Here is a 19,475-nt window from a genome sequence, read left to right as displayed (position 1 = left end):
TCTCTTGGGGTTCCCTTTGGTTCTCTTGGGGTTCCTTCTGGATGAAACGAACCTCTGCGTCAGGAACGACTCCGATACACCCTCGGTGCTGCAGGAGGACCTGGATCCATCACGATGTATTACGGTGGAATCGAGAAAGGTCCCGAAGCACCTTTGAGAAGACAAAGCGATACTTGACGTGGCGGATGAGGTCTCGGGGCTCTGGGCGCCGACCCCGATGGGACGAGTCCGTCCGGGGGCCGACGGGGCGGGATCTCGGCGGCCCGGCCTCTTCGCTTCGCTCCGACACGGGAAATGACGTGAAAGCGGCTTTTAGTGTCGTTCCGCCGCGAGGAGGAGAACAACATCTGGGCGTTTGAGGAGGGCTGGACCCGGCGCTCGGTGCAGGAGGGGTCTGGACTTGTCACTTTGAATTCAGTCTCACAACTTTCAGCGGCAGAGCGGCGGGTGTGATCTTTATTTTTAGCTCCCGAGCTCAATGCATATATCAGCACCGCTCTGCGCCAGCGCTGACACCCTCTGCTGCTCTCATTCACAATAAACTCTTCATTCCCCGTGTGCCTGCGTGCGTGCGTGCGTGCTTACGTACTTACGTACGTACGTGCGCGTGCGCGTGTGCGTGCACACAGTGAGGCAGGTCTTGGCTAAAGTTTATTAACTTTCTCTTAGCCAATGGTGCGCCTTGTGCGTTTTTCCCGCTGACCAATGGGACAGATTGAGGGGTTGGAGGTGGGTGTTGCTTAGCAACTGCAGGTAGAATCTCAGATCATGTCGGACCCATTGTTTTATCTCGCCTCCCTGAGAGACATTACATGTGATGTGTTGTGATTTGTTGGTTAAAAAAAAAGAAGCACCACCCCTGTGCAAATGCGTCACAAAGTTGTTAACTCTATTTTTATATTGTTAAACAAAGATCACAGTGACTTTAATGGCTTCTTGCCCCCAAGACAAAGCACTTTTAAGTGATTGTTTTCCTGCCGCACGGATCCCGGCTCCCTCGCAAAGTCACCGACCGCGGGCCCGGCGGGCCCGGCTCCGGTTCTGATTCTTTTCCCCCGGAGTGCGAAGGGCGGCTCCACCGGAACCGCTTCCACTCAGACAGGAGGCTTTCATTCAAGACAAGGGGAGGCCGATAGAAACCGTGATTTACGCACAGCTCAGGCTGCACAGCGCCGTTTCCGTCATAGAACCGGCACACCTGAACTCACACTCTCTCTCACACATACACACACACACACACACACTCGCACTCACTCAGAGGTAGTGTTTACTCATCACAAGTCTGATTCCAGAGATGTAAGATGTCAAACTGGATGAGATTAAACTTGTAATTTATCTCTGCGTTGACAGACTGACATACAAATGTTGGGGTGCGCCCCCGACCCCCCCGCCTCGGCCTCGGCCAATCACAGCTACGAACGCGTGCTCCCGTCTGATTAGATGACCTTCTACCTGGGAGCAGCCTGCGGGCACCTGCTGGCCTCCCCGGCCTGCCGGCCCCTGCCGGCTGCACGGGTTCTAAAACGGAGCTTTGTCCAAATCGGAGGTTTGGTTGCATTTTTCAGAAATTCAGATGAACCTGAAAAAGCCCCGTCGCTGCTCCTACTCGATGCAAATATTGAAGTGGGGTTATGGAAATTCCCGGGACGCAGCCGGTATTTGCCTTGTAAAGCAGGGCGTGCAGATCGCTGCTGGCGGCGCCCGGCCAGAACCTGCGGCCTCGGACGCCGACGGCGGGAAAAATCCTCCGTTTGCCCGGCGGGAGTTCATGAGCGGCGAAAGTTGGTCTGCGCGCCGGGACGGGCGGAGGTGGGCTCACACCTTCGCCGGCGCCGCCTGTCCCTGCTTAGCGGCGTGCTAATGAGGGGCCGCGCCGCTGACGGAGGCGCCATCTGCTCATCCGGCCTCGTCAGGCAAACGGAGATGGTCGGTTCCCCGTCAGGTTCCCGGCCCGTCGAACCCTCGGCCTCACGTTGTGTCTCTTCAGGAGAAAACGGTTGCGCTTCTCCTCCGTATCCCAGGATTCAACCGGTGTGTTCGACGCGATCGTCCGGGATGTAACGGCCCCGGCCGGGGGGGCGGGGGGGCGGGGGGTCCGGCACGCTTTACCGGGTGACGTCTCCTGCTGTGAAACAATGTGACAGGAAATCAGCGGAGCGCCGAGGGCCGAGCGGAGCGCGCACGTCTGCCTGCTCCTGCAGGGGCTTCGGATGCACGGACCTGAAACGTATGGAGCCGGTGGATGACTCATCCTCGGGGGCGGGGGTGCAGGTAGCCGCGCAAACAAACATCTCACAATTTGCAGCGTCAACCCAAGTACTTTGCTGACTTCAATCGCCGACCCGCTCCTCGCAAATCTCCGCCGGCGCCGCCCGCCTGTCTTCGGGGTGTAAAACATCCACCTGCGGCGCCGCCGTCCTCCTGGTGCAGACGCCGCGCGGCGCCCGGTCATCCGCTCAGGCTCCGCCAATTTATCTTGTTTACTGAAACTGAAAATTTGTCATCGTTGCAGCAATCACCATGGCGACAGGGTGAAGTCCCAAAGCGGAGCTATGCGGTGCACGAGCGAGCGCTCGTTACCCTTCGCCGCAACTTCCGAGAAGCCGCGCGGCAAGTGGACGAGCGCGGCCGGAAAAGACGTGCGCGTTCCCGTGACCTTTCCGTCCCCCGGAGGTTCGGCCGCCGGCACCGAGACGCTAAATCTGCCTCTCCGCCGCCTGAACGTGCACCTGTACGTGCACGGAGCTCGGGGTCGGGAAGCACCTGAGGAAAAGTCTGCCTTCTCAGCGGCGCCTCCTTCCCCGCCCTCGTGAACCCGCCGGATCCTCCAGCACCTCCAGGTTCTGCTGGACCGCGGCCGGCAGATGAAGCTGTCTGGACCAGTTCGGGGTCAGGAGATGCTTTAGGTGGAGCTCCTCCCAGAAGTTAGGAGGCGTCTCCTCAGACCCGCCCGAGGCCAGATGCTCCAGGTCTCACTGCTCTTTGACTCAAACTCCTTCCTGAGGGGAGCCTTCAGGTGACACCCCCCCCCCCCCCCCGACTCTGCAGCTCAAATGTTCTTCTCGCCGGACGCCGTCCACCACTTCCTGTCTCCGGTTCTGGTTCTGCCTTTAACGGCAAACCGCCGACCTGTCGGACCTGAGGGCCTCCTCAGCCAGAACCTGGGCTCAGGAGGTCAGGAGGGCCTGCAGGTGGTCCTCCTCCTCCTCCTCCTCCTTGGGGTTTCCTGTCCTTCTTGGACAAAGTCCCACAGCTGCTCCATCCACATGAAGACGGTTGAAGCCGTCACCCCCGAGGACCTCTGAGGTGTCGACGGCGAGAAGATCTTCATCACCACAGGGTCCCCTCGCAGTGGACGATCCCGCGCCGCTACGTTCCGGGGAGAAGGTCCGTCTGGATCCAGAGCCGCAGAAACCAAAGGGGGAGTTTGACAGGGAGACGTCTCCAAAGCCGTGGTCGGGTCGGTCCGGGAACCCGAGGGCTTCATGTGGTTCTGCGGAAACATCCGGGCGAGATGTTCGGCCAGAAGCAGGCCTCTGGGCAAAGGTCGGGAAGGACCTCCTTTGGGAGTCCGGGAATCTTCGAGGCCAGAAGGGCCGAAGCTCACGGCTGCACGGCTGCTCCGGATTGGACCGACATCTTCAGATGTTCTGACCTGCTTCGGCGGCCGGAGAACAACCACGGTGTCTTGGAGCTTTAAAACAGAAAGGTCCTCCGTTCCATCTCCACCACTGCAAAGTCCAGACGTTCCCTCTCATTTGAAGATGAGCGGCAGAAGACGCGGCCCGGCCTCCTGCCTCTCCAGGAGGTCCGAATTCTCTCGCTGGTGCTGAAGACGTCGCTCGCATCAGAGGAACGCCGGACGGAAGGATCCGGAAGGAAGGCCTGCAACAACGGATGCGGGGTGAACCTGCCTTGGAAGCCGACTGTCCTCAGGAGCTTTCAGGCGGAGCGTCATCTTCATCCCGCAGACGAGGCTTCCCTGGAAAGCGGAGCGTCTTCGTGCGACCCGGATGTTCATGACATCTTCTCCTGCCGACCAGGACCTTCGCACATCTCCACCTCCTGGGAGGAGATGAGAAGCGAGAACTCGTCCCTGCCTCCTTCTCATGCCCGAGGCCTCCATGTCCTCCTCTGATGGCAGAAGAGCCTCATGGATGGAGCTTCAACGCCGCCCATCCGTGAAGGAAGACCAGGGCGGCACCGTGAAACTTCTCAGGAGCTCAGGAGGCCCTGAAGTGGCTCTGCAGCGTGGAGATCGTCAGAGAAGGTCCTGCGGTTCCAGTCCTGAGGAGGGAAGTGGCCCAGGCCTTCTCCTCCTCCTCCTCCTCCACCTTCTTCTCCTCCTCCTCCTCCACCTTCTTCTCCTCCACCTCCTCCACCCAGCAGACCGGCCCTTTCTCTTCTCCGCTCCGCCCATCTGGACAAAGCCTGGAGACGAGGAGGAGCAGGAGCAACCAAACTGATGGTTGTTGACTTTTCTGCTTCATCACAGCATGTAGAGGCTCCTCCTCTGGAACCTGCAGAGTGTGTGTGTGTGTGTGTGTGTGTGTGTGTGTGTGTGATTTCCTCCAATACTGGAACTGTGCTGGAGCACAAAGACCTGGGTGGACCTTTGTGTCTGCCAGGTGTGTGTGACATCAGAAGGCAGCAGACAAAGATCTGCTGGTGGACCCGAGCATCTGCTCCGTCTGTTTGCTTTGCACAAAAAGATGAACGAAGCTGAGACGCCTTTCTGGGCAGAAGGTCCGAGGGCGGCGTGCTGCTCCTCGCTGTGTCTGAGGTCCAGGCAGGAGAAGGTCCTTAGAAGGCTGAGACACACAAGTATCAGATACCCGTCGTACACACACACGCATACTGAAACACACACATAAAACACGGGCACACACACAGGAGGTTGTGGGCTGGTCATGTGCTGAGATGCTGAGATGTTGATGGAGGTGTCTCCTCTGGGACGTCCCTCCCAGATGAAGCCCAGACGGGCTCCGTCCTCAGGATCCATGGTGGATCTGCAGAGGTTGAGGGGTCACCTGACCTCCAGCCCCAGCAGGTGCTTTGTTTTGGGCAGAAGGTGGTAGGACTTCTCCACCCAGTCCGGACCTTCATCCTCCTCCTCCTCCTCCTCCTCCTCCTCCCAGAGGATCTCCAGCTCATGACCCCCCCCCCCGTAGCCCACGAGTGCTGAAACCAAGAAGGACCTGGAGAGAGGAGCCGTGACTGAGGAGCTCCTCTGACGGAGGACGAGGTGTTTGGGAGCGTCTGTGCTTCACACCTTCTGCTCTCTGTTTGCACCTGGAGGTCAGCAGGACCGCTTGTGTAACTGTGTCACGCCCGCGGGCTGGAAGTCAAGCATGATGTTCTCCAGGTGTCACCTCATCCATCCTCCATGGCAGGACGGCGAGGCCGCGGAACCGTCCGGTTCCCCGGTACCGGGAACGGGTCTGCGTCTGCGGCGCCGGGAGAGCCTTGCGGGACAAACGCCTTCGCTTTGGATTGAGCGCTTCATCCTCACACTCGCTGTGCCGCCCGCGCCTCCTGGGATCAGGCCTCGGGCTTCGGGCTTCGGGCCTGGAGGTTCTGGGTTCTGGCGCCGGCCCGCCGGGCCCGGACTGGAGGGAGGTGGGACGTCTGTGGGAGAGACGAAGGAGAACCGAACAGACCCCATCCCCCTTTAACACACACTTCTATTTCAGCCCACAGAGCCACGGGGCTAACCCAAATACCATCCATCCTGACACACACACACACACACACACACACACACACACACAGCAGCAGAATTAGCACCAGCACAGCCCTGGCCAGCAGCGTGGGGGGCGGAGCCATCCGTCACCGAAGGATGGCTCGTTAATTGTGCTCTGGACAGAAGTGTGTGTGTGTGTGTGTGTGTGTGTGTGTGTGTGTGTGTGTGTGTGTGTGTGTGTGTGTGTGTGTGGCGAGTGACAGATGTACGGCAGGAAGTGCAGCGTCAGCGTCCCATGCTGGCCTCTGATTGGCTCGTCAGCAGGCACCTCAGAGAGGAGCCACGCGGCCCTCTGCGACAGCCAATCAGAGCTCTTCATCCAAACCCTATGTTTGGGAAGCCTGGGGGGGGCGACCTCCTGGAGATCTGAGGTGTGTGTGTGTGTGTGTGTGTGTGTGTGTGTGTGTGTGTGTCCCCTGCAGGTGGGGGGGCGTGTTGTTGGTTCTTCTCAGTGTTGATGGAAGACAGACTGATGGCGGCCCCGTCCTGTCCTGTGCAGGTGTGGGTGCAGGTTTTGGTGCAGGTTTTGGTGCAGGTGTGGGTGCAGGTCTTCCCTAATGGTTCTCCAGCCAGTAGGCCGGTGCTGGGGGGCTGTGGGCCTCGGCGGGGCCTCGGCGGGGCCTCGGCGGGGCCTCCTGAGGGACTGAGAACAATGGCTGCCGAGGAAGCGAGGAACCAGCGGGTTCTCCTTCCTCGCCCCAGAGGTGGGCCGGATGCTGAAGGTCTTTGGAAGAGGATCTCCTCGGGCCTGAGGAGCGACGCCTCGTCCTCGTCCCGAGACCCGGACCACGGCGTGGATGAGGTGGCGAGGAGAGCGGGGGAGGAGAAGAAGGACGTGAGTTTGGAGGACGGCGAGGAGCCGCGAGAGCACGGCGAGTAGGAGAGCTCTGAGGAAGCTGCTGGAGAAGCAGGCGTGGTGGGACACGTTCCTCCTGGTGATGGACCACAGAGGGAGGCGACGGTCCTCAGAACGTCACCGCCTGCTCTTGGAGACCCAGAACCAGAAGGAAGCCCGAGAAACATCTCGGTTCAGAAGGCCCACGGGCCACACCTGTCGCCGGTGCGGAACCAGAACAGGGCCGGACCTCCACGCCCACACCTCCGAGCAGATGATGAGCAGATGATGAGCAGATGATGAGCAGATGATGAGCAGATCATGCCATCTTGTGTCTCCAGCACAGAAATGTTCTGGGTCCAACTGCAGTAGTGCGGGTGTGAGAGCTGAGGAGCAGAGCAGGAGCAGAGCAGGAGAGCAGAACCTCTGAGGAACCTTCAGGTAACACCGTGGGGGGGTCAGGGTTCACCGTCTGTTTCTCCAACATGCCCACGGGGCCCACGAGCGGCGTCACGCAGGCGGTGGGATCACGCAACAACAACAAAAAGACCGAAAAAGTGACCGCTCCCGCAGAATGACACTTGTTCCCACGGACACGCGGGGAAGTTATGCGCGCCGGCGTGGAGTCAGGCGAGTCTCACCTATTACTCATGTAGCCGTGCGCGCCGCGCCGCGCCGCGCCGCGCCGCGGGCACGACGCTTCGTCACTGCATAACAATCAGATGCTGCGTGTCGGCGGAGCGCCTCGTGGAATTTCACTGAAAACACACTTCGCCTTTGAACTTGCAGCCGAACCGGACCCGCGCCCCCCCGCGCGTCCCCCCGCGTCCCCACGCGTCCCCCCGCGTCCCCCCCGCGCCCCCAGAGCCCGCAGAGCCCGCAGAGTCCGCAGAGCCCGCAGAGCCCACGGACGTGGATTAACTTTTCTTTCCGCCGTGTTTTCTTTCCCGGGGAAAAAGCCGAGCGCAACAACCGAACGCAGCGAGGATGTAAGTATGCGCCGCCACGCCACGCCACGCAACAAGTTCCCGCAACTTGCCGCTCACACGGGGGGCGGGGAGGAGGGGGGGGACGCGGACCGCCCGCTGCCGGTCCGGGGCCGTGGGTGGGGGTGGGGGTGGGAGCGGGTGTGGGGGGGGGGGGGGCGCCGGAGCGGAGCGCGGGTCCCGCGGCCCCACGGGGGACGCGGGACCCGGGCCACAAGTTTCACGCAGCCGCTCCGCGCCGACGGAGACGTGGACGGACGCGCGGGGTTCAAGTCACGTCACGTCAGAGCCCTGGTGGCGTGGGCGCCGGGACTGCGTGCACTGCGTTTGCGTGAGCGGGCCGCCCGGTGTCGGCGCTGTGCCTCGGGGTCCCGGTCCCGGTCCGGCTCCGGGTTCGGCTCCGTGGGGCTGATTAGATTGATCCGTCAGGAGTGGGCGACGCGACGCGGCGCGCAGGAACTTCTCACAGGAGGACTTCGGCGCAGACGCGTCGCCTCGCAGCTCCGTGGACCTTCTTCTGCTTCTCCTTCTTCTCCTTCTTCTTCTCCTCCTCCTCCTCCTCCGTGGATCTTTACACACTCGTGTCTCCGGGACCGCGGACCGAAAATGGTGAGTACGGCGGACCGGAGCGAAGCGCGGCGTGGGCCCGGCGTGGGTCCGTGGGAGCGCCGTGTGCTTTTTCGGACAGCTGCGGGGGGGGTGGGGGGGTGGGGGGGAGGGGGAGGCTCCGGACGTGCCGGTACCGGGAGGCAGGTGAGGAGGCGCGGGGCTGTGGGCTCCCGGCGTGGCGGGACGGAGGCTGCGTGTTTCCGGAGCAACATGTGCCACGCACCTGCCGCACTTTACCCACGCGTTACCAGGGCACGCGGACCGGACCGGACCGGACCGGACCGGGGCGTCTCTCGTCCGGGAGGAAACGGCCGACCGACACCGTATCAAATATTAACGGGACCGGTGGTGCGGGGGTACACGTGAGGCGCCGCGGCGGGACGTGGGTTCCCCCTCCTCCTCTCCTCTCCTCCCCACGCCGCTCCACGGACGGACCGCGGCCCCGCGCCGGCGCCCGGCGGTGAGACGCTTTCAGCACGTTGGACAGAGACACGGGAGAGTCGTGCACGGACGGACACGCGGAGTGGACCTGTGCCCCCCCACGCCCCCCCCCCACCCGGCCGACCCGTGGATTGTCCTTCCCTTTTTCCGCTCCGTTTTCCAACTTTCGGTAAGATGACTGACAGGAAGCGCGCGGCCGCAGACGAACGTATTTTCTGCTGAGAGCGGAAACGCGCACGCCCCGCGCGCACACACACGCACGGGCGTGAGACGTTTCCGGGCAGCGGAAAGTTGCGCGTCAGGGCGGCCGGTTTTTCCCGCTCCCTCCGTGGACACGGCGCTCGGAGCCCGGAAGACACACGCACACGCACACACACACACACGCCAACGCTCGCACGCACTGCGTTAAAGTTTGGGACATGCGGGTCGCGGCCATCTGACCGCGCACGTCGTGCTCGCCGGCCGCGGAGAAGGAGAAGGTAAGAGCGGCTCCGCTCCGTCCGGTCCGGTCCGGCTGAGCGGGTCTCATGTGGACCGGGTCTGCCCCCCCTCCGGCGGCACCGGGTCGTCCTGGAAACAGAGGCCCGTTTTATTTTATTGTTTTTTTTTTTATTGTATTTTTTTCCCACGCGTGACCGTGGGACCCCCCCCCCCCCCGCTGCGGCGGCTGCGGCACCATTTGCGTAACGGCTTGCGTCTCGAGCCGCTCCGGCGTGGGAGCGTGCACGCGCTGCTCGGGCGTGCACACGCGGGGGGGGGGGGGGGGACAACGGCACGCACGCAAAGTGCTTCCACGCCGTTCCGTGTTTTTCTGCTGCATTTCGTTTTGTTCTCGGTGGAAAAAAAACACTCGAGTGTTTTTTATTTCCTCCCCCTCCCGTCATCGCCATCAAATCACGGGTGTTTTACTACGCGCGCTCCACGCGTTCATTCATAAGCTGCCCCCCCCACCCCCTCCTTTGTCCTGCGTGTCGCCCCGCCGTCCGGCCCGCACCGGCGCGGGGGGGTCGGGGGGGGGGGGACGTTTCATTCATCCCCGCTCGATCTGCGGCTTTTCCGGAGCGGCGCTTCGCCTACGCACGGCGGCGTGAGTGTCCGTGGACCTGGGCGTGGCCAGCGGCGTCCCGGGCGGGGGGGTCCACGGCGGGGGGGCCACGGCTGGGCGCGACCCGGTGGTTTGTGTTAATTAAATATTTTCATCTCCAACCTAAATCCAACTCAATGAATTAAAAAAAAAAACGCCGCAAACGGATTTCAGCCCCACCTGCCCTCCCTACATGCCCCCCTACATGCCCCCCCTACATGCCCCCCCCACCTGCCCCCCACCTGCCCCCCAGCTGCCCCCCCGCCCGGTATTTACCTCCACTGCCGTTCTATATTCCAATAAAAACAACCCCCCCCCCCGTAAATACCGACAGGATTTGTTCCTGCACCTGGACGGCCGTGCACGCTCGGCGCACGCTCCGTGCACGCTCCCGCCGCTTTTTATCGCTGATTTTTACGTGGCGGTAAAATCGGTCTCGGCGCGGCTCGTATTTCCGTCGTAAAAGGGCGGAAACGACCGTGCGCGTCCCAGAAAACCGCGACCGGCAGCGGCCGCTGCGGCGGGGGCGGGAGGGTTAATCGCGTGTTTGGACGTCCGCAGACGCGCGGCGACGATTTCGGTGATTTTTTTTTCTTCCGCTAAGACGTGGGATTATGGCGTGGGTGTGGGCGCGCTGTGCGCGCGGGGGGGGGGGGGGGGGGGTCTGTGGGGTGGCACGACACACTTTGTATGTATGAAGGTTTTTTATAGCACTTTTCTGCAACGTACGTCAGCGGATCGCTCCATAAATGGGGCTGAGCGCGTGTGTGTGCGGGCGTGCGTGCGTCTCCGCGTATCTTCTGCGAGCAGAGAATCCCCCCCCCCGCACCTCCCGCATCCCCCGCATCCCCCCCCCCTCTCCGGCTCTGCAGAGTTGAGGTGGGCGTCAATAACAACCCCGCCGTTACCGCTCCGCGTCCGTCCCGCTCCGATCCCGCTCCGGTCCCGGTACCGGACCCGGTTGCATCCGCCCGGCCCCGGCGGGAGCATCGGCCCGCTCCGGCGGCCGGCGGCGGGCGGCGGGGAGACGGAAAGGCCTTCTTTCGTTTCCCGGTGACTTTTATTCTTTTTCCCACGAGCAGCATTGTTATTGTTATTGTTAGGATTATTGCCATTATTATTACTAGTATTATTAGTAGTAGTAGTAGAAGTATTGTTATTATTATAGCCTCTTTTTTTATCTCTACGATGTTTTAATTATTAATGTGTTTATTTGGTGGCATTTTTCGCCTCGCGATCAAACGACTTCCTATCGGTTATTAATCGCCTATCGATTATCCGCGAGCGGAAATCTCCACTCCCGACGTCACGCTCTATTTCCGGCGAATATTAATCATCTAAATCAGGGCGGGGGGGGCGGGCTGAGTCACCGGCAGCTTCCTCTTCCTCAGCGACACCTCCGTCAATTAGCGTGTCCGTGGGTCCCTGCGTGTGTCCGTGGGTCCGCTTGGTTCCCGGCAGCTGCGGGCGTGAGGCGGCTCACAGGTCCGTCCACTGCGGGACGGCGAGCGGTTATCGTGTGTGTGTGTCTGTGTTTTTGTTTGTGTGTGTGTGTGTGTGTGTGTGTGTGTGTTTGTATGTGTCTGTGTGCGTGTGTTCGATCATGCCAGTAAATCGTTCAAGTGTCCGGGTACATTTGACTGAATGCATCCCATGATAATAACAATAATAATAATAATAATAATAATAGTAATAATAATAATAATAATAATAAAAATAACAACAATAACGCTAATCAGAGTTAGAATAATTATTAATAATTCATTATTATTGATAATCATTCTACTATAATGATAATAATAATAACCATTATTATAATGACAACAACAATTATAATAATAATAATAATAATAAAAAGAAGGGCCGCGGTCACGTGTCTCGGTGCTTAGCATTAGCCGCGCAGCTACATCTGCGCGTCCATGTTGTGTCGGGATGTGATGTGATGAGGCAGGAGCGTGCGCGTACGATTCCGCGCCTTAGTGTCCTGCAGCCCCGTCTGTGCAAAAAAAGGCCTTTTTCCCACATGTAATCCGTACACACACACACACACACACACACACACACACACACACGCGCACACACATCCCTTTTGGTGTCTGTGATTGGTTGTTCTGGTCCAAGCAAAGGTTAATGATGCTGAGGTGATATTGGATTTGGAGTGTGTGTGTGTGTGTGTGTGCGTGTGTTGTGTGTGTGTGTGGGGGGGGGGGGGTAAGCCAAGAAAAGCTCCAGACAGAGACAGAGAGGCTTAGTGGGCGCTGGAGTGTGATTTGCAGCCGTGGCTCCGTAGGAGGAGCTGTGCGGGCTGGAGGTGGGCTTGGGCTTCTGCAGGGCGGAGGAGGGTTTCGCTGCTCCGCTGCTGCTGCTTCGTTGCTGCTGCTTCGTTGCTGCTCCGCTGCTGCTGCTGCCGCTGCTGCTGCAGCAGAGGCCGCCGACGGTTGCAATAAAGGTTATTGTCGTCACAGGAGGGATGACATTAACGCGCGGCGCCGCCGCCTGATTGTGCCGGCGGGCCGCGGCGGGCCGGCGCTCCCCGTCCGGGCCGCGGCGGCCCGCCCCTCGCCGTTTGACGTCATCCCGCCTCCCGCTCCATCCTCGCCGAGCGGGTCTGGGAGAGACGCGGCCGCGCCGCCGCTCGCCTTCCTTATCCTCGGTGAAAATGACATTTCCCGCAAATGTCGCCCCCCCCCTCCCGCAAGAGGACCGGCGTTCTGCGGGAGCGGCCGGAGCCCCGCCGCCGGATAGAAGGGTGGTCGTTACCCGGACCCCCCCCCCCCCTCCGCCCCCCCCCCCCCCCCCCTCCAGGATTCATTGAGAAATGCCCCCCCCCCCCCGGAGCCCTGGTGTTGTTGTTGTCTCCTAATGAGCTGCCCGCTGATCCAGTCCAGCCCCCCCTCTTTGGAGTCACGTCGCTCAGCGATTGCTGATGCAACTCTCTGTCATCCGGTGCGGGTCGCTCTCCCGCCGGCCCCACGCCGGCCCCACGCCGGCCTCCCGCCGGCCTCCCGTGGGGCCGCGTGGATCCGCTGCCCCGGATGTGCTGGAGGTGGAGGGACTCATTAGCAGGCGTGAGCTTCCACCGCGCGGGGAGATCCGGCGAACACGTCACGAACGAGACATCTTTGCACTGGACGAGTCACGGGGATAATGACCCCCACCCCCCACTCCCACTCCCACTCCCACTCCCACTCGTGGGTCCGCCAGAGGTGGTGTTTCCGAGCTCTTCTCGCCCTCTGGGAGGCGGAGCTCCTCCTCGGCCACGGAGGACGCGGATGTTTCCCTCCGCCGTCGATGAGGAACGAGCTGTGTGTGTGTGTGTGTGTGTGTGTGTGTGTGTGTGTGTGTGTGTGTGTGTGTGTGTGTGTGTGTGTGTGTGTGTATGCGTGTATGCGCGCGGGCGCGTGTGTCGGTCTGACTGCGGGTCGCAGCAGATCCTCCGCTGCCGTGCACACCGTGCACATTTAACTTGACAAAAACTTCAGGTGCGTGTGTGTTTCGATACATATACACCTGAGCGCGTGCACACAGGGCGACTTCCCCTCCGTGTGTGTGTGTGTGTGTGTGTGTGTGTGTGTGTGTGTGTGTGTGTGTGGCGCGCAGTAAAAATAAAAAAAATATATATATACACATGTATACATTATATATAGAGAAATGCGTGCACGTCGGGGGAGTGCTCCTCTGCGCGTGTGCGTGCTAAAATGGCCTGAGATGAACGGAACAGATCCGCGCGGGTCCACGCTCCGTGTCGCTCCGTGTCGCTCCGTGGGTCCGTCCGCCTGCGAGCCGCGCGTCACGACTCCGCGGAGCCGCGTTGTCGTGACGCAAAGCCTCCGGAAGACGCGCCTCCTCTTCTTCCTCTCCTCCTCCTCCTCCTCCTCTCCTCCCCCGGCCCCGAACGCGGAAGCGGAGAGGCTTCTCCTCTTGTTCCCGGCGCGCCGGCGCGGACGCGGCTGAGAGACGCGCACGGCGCGGGCTGGAGGCGCGGACGGAGGCGTCCGGTGCGCCGCCGGCGGTCACATGTTGCAGCGTCACCGTGGAGTAAAGTTAGCGAAGAGTCAGACGCGCCTCAGTCCGGCTGCTGCACACACACATACACACACGCACACACGCACGCACGGCCCGCGGCGGCGGTGGATTCTGCGCGCGACCCTCCGGTTCCCCACGATGTCCGTCACGGCCGTGGATCCCCGAGAGCGCCCCCCGCCCGCGGCGATCTCATTTTAGTGCGTTTGCCGCACAGCCGAGGAGACCTTCTTCCAGCCCGTCGGAGCGCGCGCACACGCACACACCACACACGCACGTCATCTATGCATATACATGTGTGCGTAGAAGTATCGCGCGAGGAGGCCGAGTTTCTCCGGGAGTTCACCGGAACATCCGGATGACTCTGTCCCGCTGACGAGTCTCTTTTACGGCTGGACGGAGAAGGTACGCACCGCGACGCTTCCACGCACTGTGCATGCGTGTGCGTGTGTGTGTGTGTGTGTCTGTGTGTGTCTGTGCGTGTGTGTCTGTGTGTGCGCGCGCGTGTGTGTGTGTGCACGGGGGGTCTAGAAGTAGCAGATCCGGTGGTGTTCTCCGGTGCGCAGACCGGGGGGTGTAACCGGAGCCTCCGTTCATTAATAAAGAACCGGGTTATTATGTTGATTGGGTTTCAGGCGGAGCTCGGCAGGTGTAGCCCGGGGGGGGGGGCGGGGGTTGGCGGGCGGGGGGGTTGTTTATTTCTCGTTAGTAAAGTGGAAACGCTCCGCCGCGCGTCCGAACCGGAGGACGGGCTCGACCCGGCCATGCGTCCGCCCGTCCGGAGCGCCGGGAGGTCTGTGTGTGTGTGTGTGTGTGTGTGTGTGTGTGTGTGTAGGGGGGGACTCGGGTGAACTCATTAAGACTTGATGGGAAACCCGAGCCCGAGGAGCCCGCGGAGCCCGCGGAGCCCCGGACCGGCGGCCGGTCCGAGGCCCGCCTCCTCACGGTGTTCGGTTCGGGTACTCAGTGACTCTGGACGGCCCGCAGGTTCCCCGAAGCTTCCATGCAGCTGTGTGTGTGTGTGTGTGTGTGTGTGTGTGTGTGTGTGTGTGTGTGTGTGTGTGTGTGTGTGTGTGTGTGTGTGTGTGTGTCCACCTATCCATCCATCCCTCTCTCCATCTGAGGCTCGGGAGGAGAATAAAGCGCTCCCAGAATCTCACGGTCTCCGGCACCATCTTGTGTCCGTCCGTGGGAACTGCGGCTCGGTGGCTGTTCCGTGGGTTGAAGTGAGTCAGTGGACTGAGGGTTCGAATGTGATTGCGTGGAAAAAAACTCATCGTGGATGTTAATTGTGAAAAACGGGAACCTGGCGGAGGGGGGGTGGGCGGGCTTGCTCACGGAGAGGCCGCGTGGACGTGGAGACGCTACTGAACACGCTGTGAAACTGTGACAGGTGGGAAACAGACCCAATTCTGTGGTGAAGTTCTGTTCACACGGAGGGGGGCTGAGGGGCGCGGGGGTCGCCCACGCATGCACGTCAGCCAGGTGTCAAAGCCGCCGCGGACGTGCACGTGGAGGAAGTGAAAGACGGCTGCCCACGGGGTCAAAGGCAGGGGCCCCGCGAGGCGTGGGAGGGGGGGTCAAGCGGAGGTTCCTGCGGGTCGTGGGGGAGTGGGGGGGGGACTCAGCGCCCCCCCCCCCCACTCTCCTCCGTCCCGCAGGATCCACGCAGGCGCGGTGCGGCCCGGGGCAGGTGAACAGGTGTTCATGTGACGTCACGCCCACCGTGCGTGGAGCAGCACGCAAGCTGTTTGCGCAGCCTTTGTCTGCGTGGGGAGGGGGAGGGGGGGCACCGACTCGCAGCGGTACTTTAAAATTGAGTGAGAAGCAGCTGCGTGTGAAGAGGATGTGATGAAGAGCAGCGGCCATATTGATCGTCCTGATGGAGACAGGAAATCACGGAGAGAGAAATAAAATCATTTGTTGTTCCCGGTGTGAGGAGACCCGGGGGGGGGGGGGCTCGCTGCTGAGTGGATTTACCCCCAGCAACCCCCCCCCCCCCCCCGCTCCCCCATGGAGACCTGGAAGAGACGTCATCTGTGGTTGTTATGCTGCGAAATGACGCTGGCGCCCCCCCCCCTCCCGCCACTGCAACACCACCCCAGTGCTCTGCTGCTCCGCTGCTCCGCATCTCGGGCTGCACCATTTCCACCCTGAGCAGGTCCTCCTTCCCGCAAACCTACAGGTTCCGTGTGGCGGGAAGGGGGGGGGCAGCGGCAGGCTTTAATAAGCATATTTAATGAATATGGATGCTCCGCTCCTTCGCTCTCGCCTCGTCTTCCTTGTTGTCTTAGTTGCTGAGAGGAAAAACACCCCCCCCCCCCGCAGCCCCTCCCCGTGCCCTCCCTCTCACACACGCACGCCGCGGAGAAGCGCGTCACCGCGCTGAGGGAGGGTGGGGGGGGCTCATTAAGAAGAGGATGTGAGATTGTGAATAGAGACCGGGACTCTATTTGTGGAGCAGGTCTCCATGGCGCCCCCCCCGGCGGGGCCTAATTGCAGCCCCAGATACCAATTAAGAATAAAACAACTGCTTAAAGGCGGGGTCGCCCCCCCGCCCCCCCCCCGCCGAGGTGCAGGCGTCCACTCGGAGCGTGTTTTCCTCCGTCAGCCCGGGACCCGCAGTCACGCAGTCACGCAGCCCCGCAGCCGCGCTGTCACGCAGGCTTCAGACCCGCAGCTGCCGCCGGAGCCTCCGGAGCTGCGTGAAAGCCCGGCCGTGGCCGTGGATCTCCTCCTGGAGATGGAGGCTGTGCCGCTGATCCTGCGGGGACCGTAGCGCCGCTGCACGGTAAGGCTTCCCGCCGCCTCATCCTGCGGGCCGCCGCGGCGCAGCGGCGGCGGGAGAGCGCGTCCTTCCGCCGGTGTCCCTCCGCTACCCCCCTCTCTCCCTCCCGGCGGTGGACCGGGTTCTGACACCGCGGAACCGAGCGAACCCTCTGAGCCTTTCCAAACCCCTCCGCACCACAGATGCTGCACAAGGTGTAGCACGCCCTGCGGGGGAGGGGGGGGGGGGTCTGCCAGGCTCCTGGGGAGCCCACGGAGATGGAGCTGTTGATGGATGTTCTCAGCTCCACCGCCTCCGAGCCTGCCGTTCATCACAGGGCGGGGGTTTCATCCGGAGGAGGGGTCCGTTCGGCCCCGCCACGGCCCGATCCGTCGACCGCCCGGGTCCGGGGGGGTCGGAGACACGTTGAGGTTCGGAGCGCGAAGGCGTGAAGGCGTGAAGGTGAGGACCCATGAGGTCCGGAGCTGGTCTTCTTCACGTTGGAGATTCACTGCCGGACAATGAGGGCCGGGACAATAGCAAGTGTGGGGTCAGAGGTCGGCCTGAGCTTCCTGGACTTTGACTAACCCCCCTTCTCTCTGTCTCTCTGTCTGTCTGTCTGTCTGTCTGTCTCTCTGTCTCCAGTTCCACCAGGTTAGAAGAGTGATGACCATCCTGTTCCTTACTATGGTTATTTCATACTTCAGTTGCATGAGAGCTGCGCCCCTGAGAGACGCCGCGGGCGTGCGGGGCCACCGGACGGACGGCTACCTGGCCGCCGCCGCCGCCGCCGTCGCCGCCAGAGGCCACGGGATTCCGCAGAGCGGCGGCGGGCCGGGCCAGCGCGGGGAGCTGGCCTCGCTCAAGGACACGTTCGAGCAGGTGATAGAGGAGCTGCTGGAGGTAGAGGGGGAGGCGGCGCAGCTGGGACAGGGGGCTGATAAGAGCCAGGGAGGTGGGGGTCCGTCCTCGGTGGTCGCCACGGAGACCAAGGACGTCGACCTGTACAACTCGCGGGTGATGATCAGCAACCAAGTGCCTTTAGAGCCGCCGCTGCTCTTTCTCCTGGAGGAATACAAAAACTACCTGGACGCGGCCAACATGTCCATGAGGGTGCGGCGACACTCCGACCCGTCGCGGCGCGGCGAGCTCAGCGTGTGTGACAGTATTAGCCAGTGGGTGACGGCCGTGGATAAAAAGACGGCCATAGACATGTCCGGGCAGCCGGTCACCGTCATGGAGAAGGTCCCCGTCCCCAACGGCCAACTGAAGCAATACTTTTACGAGACCAAATGCAACCCCATGGGGTACACCAAGGAGGGCTGCAGAGGAATAGACAAGCGGCACTACAACTCCCAGTGCAGGACAACCCAGTCCTACGTGCGAGCGCTCACCATGGATAGCAAAAAGAAGATCGGCTGGAGGTTTATAAGGATAGACACTTCCTGCGTTTGCACATTGACCATTAAAAGAGGGAGATAGTGTATAAAATGTATAGATTTTATTGAAGAGTTTAAAAAAAAAAAAAAAAAAAAGAGAGAATACAGAGAAAATATCTATTTGTATATAAACATAACAGGGTAAATTATTCCGTCAAATGAAAATTTTATGGACTGCATGTAAAAAAAGATGAAGTTTATACAGTCAAAGTGATACTACAGTCTATTTATTGAACATATTCATGACCTTGTAAACGATTAAAAAGATCTGATCAGTCTTTTTGCGCCCAGTTTAAATTACTACCTGGCATTCCTCGAGACATCGTGATTTGTTTACGTTGCCAAGAATCAGGGGCAGGACGGCGGGGGGGCGGAGGGCGGCGGGGGACCGAGGACGGCTCCATCTTCCAAAGCTTGCATGCTGCTTCAATTGTGAAATTGAGAAATCCTACACTCTCAAAAGAAAAGACAAAAAAAAAAAACAAAAAAAAAAAACTAGAGAAAGAAAGAAGACGACGCCGACCAAAAACATCCCGTTTACATATTCTCAGCAGAGAGCAAGTCTCCTCTCCAGTAATTTATCTGTTTACTGTTCGAAACTTCTCAAGGTATAATGTTGGAATTACATACTATGTCAAGGTGCTGTTGTCAAAGCTTTGCTGTTTATTTTTTTATCCCGCCAGAGGAAGATCTATATATATAAATATATATATTTAAAAAAAATAATATATATATGTATATATACCCGTATATATTCATATATATATATATATAAATATATTCACTGACATGTTTCTGGGTTAATATTATTCATTTTGTATGTTGTGAAGTTGTTTGCAATATTAAACTGAAATATTTGAAGAAATAAAAATGACTATAGGCAACTGAAAAAACTAAATCAATGTGGATAAAGTTTCAACAATCCATTCTTAACTGGTACAGACTGTCTTGTGCAGGCAGGTGGGGGGGCAGAATACACACACACACACACACATGCGCGTGCACACACACACACACACACACACACACACACACACACTACAATATTTAGAAACATGACAAAACCGGACGCAAGTGCCAGACCACGGGACAGCGGGGCTCATCCTGCCGCCGAGCCTCCTCGCAGGAAGTGCTTTTATTTTGAAAGTGTCGGCGTTAGAAGACGTTGCTGGAGCGTCACACACCTGAGGAAGCAGAGAGCTCACCGGGGTCTTCCACTCCACGTCTGAAGTTTCACAACCACGACAATATGAGCCGGTGCAACGAGCGCCATGGCGGCGAGGGGCATTCAGCACGGGCCTGCGTTTTCCCGCGCTCCACGGCAAACACTTTCAGTCCTCCACGATGGAACCGTCACGAAGGCTTGGCGGGTCCAGACCCACCCAGGCCGCGTACCAAAAAACAGAAACACACAGACGGCGCCCTCGGTCGGCTCGCCGCCGGCCCGGAGGTAGGTCCGCCTCTGAGCTGGATGGGCGACGGCGTCCCGAGGCACGGGAGAAGAGCCGCCGGTCAGAGGAGGCTCTTTGCCGGAGACCGTGCGGTTTC

At 60.1% G+C, this 19,475-nt stretch overlaps 1 protein-coding gene across 7 annotated transcripts; it reads left to right on the top strand.

Moving 5' to 3' along the window:
• The first annotated feature begins 6,982 nt into the window (after positions 1 to 6,982).
• Positions 6,983 to 18,203, top strand: bdnf (brain-derived neurotrophic factor). 7 transcript variants are annotated; one of them, XM_086144480.1, is made up of 2 exons: positions 6,983 to 7,019; positions 17,134 to 18,203. In XM_086144480.1, exon 2 carries the CDS (start codon positions 17,155 to 17,157, stop codon positions 17,968 to 17,970), a length of 816 nt encoding a protein of 271 aa, XP_086000606.1. In that variant the 5' UTR covers positions 6,983 to 7,019; positions 17,134 to 17,154; the 3' UTR covers positions 17,971 to 18,203. The 7 variants fall into 7 exon arrangements, with proteins under 7 accessions (XP_086000606.1, XP_086000604.1, XP_086000599.1 ...); XM_086144478.1 differs by lacking the exon at positions 6,983 to 7,019 and adding an exon at positions 7,450 to 7,567; XM_086144473.1 differs by lacking the exon at positions 6,983 to 7,019 and adding an exon at positions 7,699 to 8,173.
• Positions 18,204 to 19,475: the final 1,272 nt, after the last annotated feature.

The sequence above is a fragment of the Fistularia commersonii genome, chromosome 3 (genome assembly GCF_037954325.1).
Source record: "Fistularia commersonii isolate RoL2024-O1a breed Wild chromosome 3, RoL_Fcom_v1.0, whole genome shotgun sequence".
Classification (NCBI taxonomy): Eukaryota; Metazoa; Chordata; class Actinopteri; order Syngnathiformes; family Fistulariidae; genus Fistularia; species Fistularia commersonii.
The sequence above is the reverse complement of the archived record's forward strand: the minus strand, read 5'-3'. Positions and strand labels throughout refer to the sequence as shown.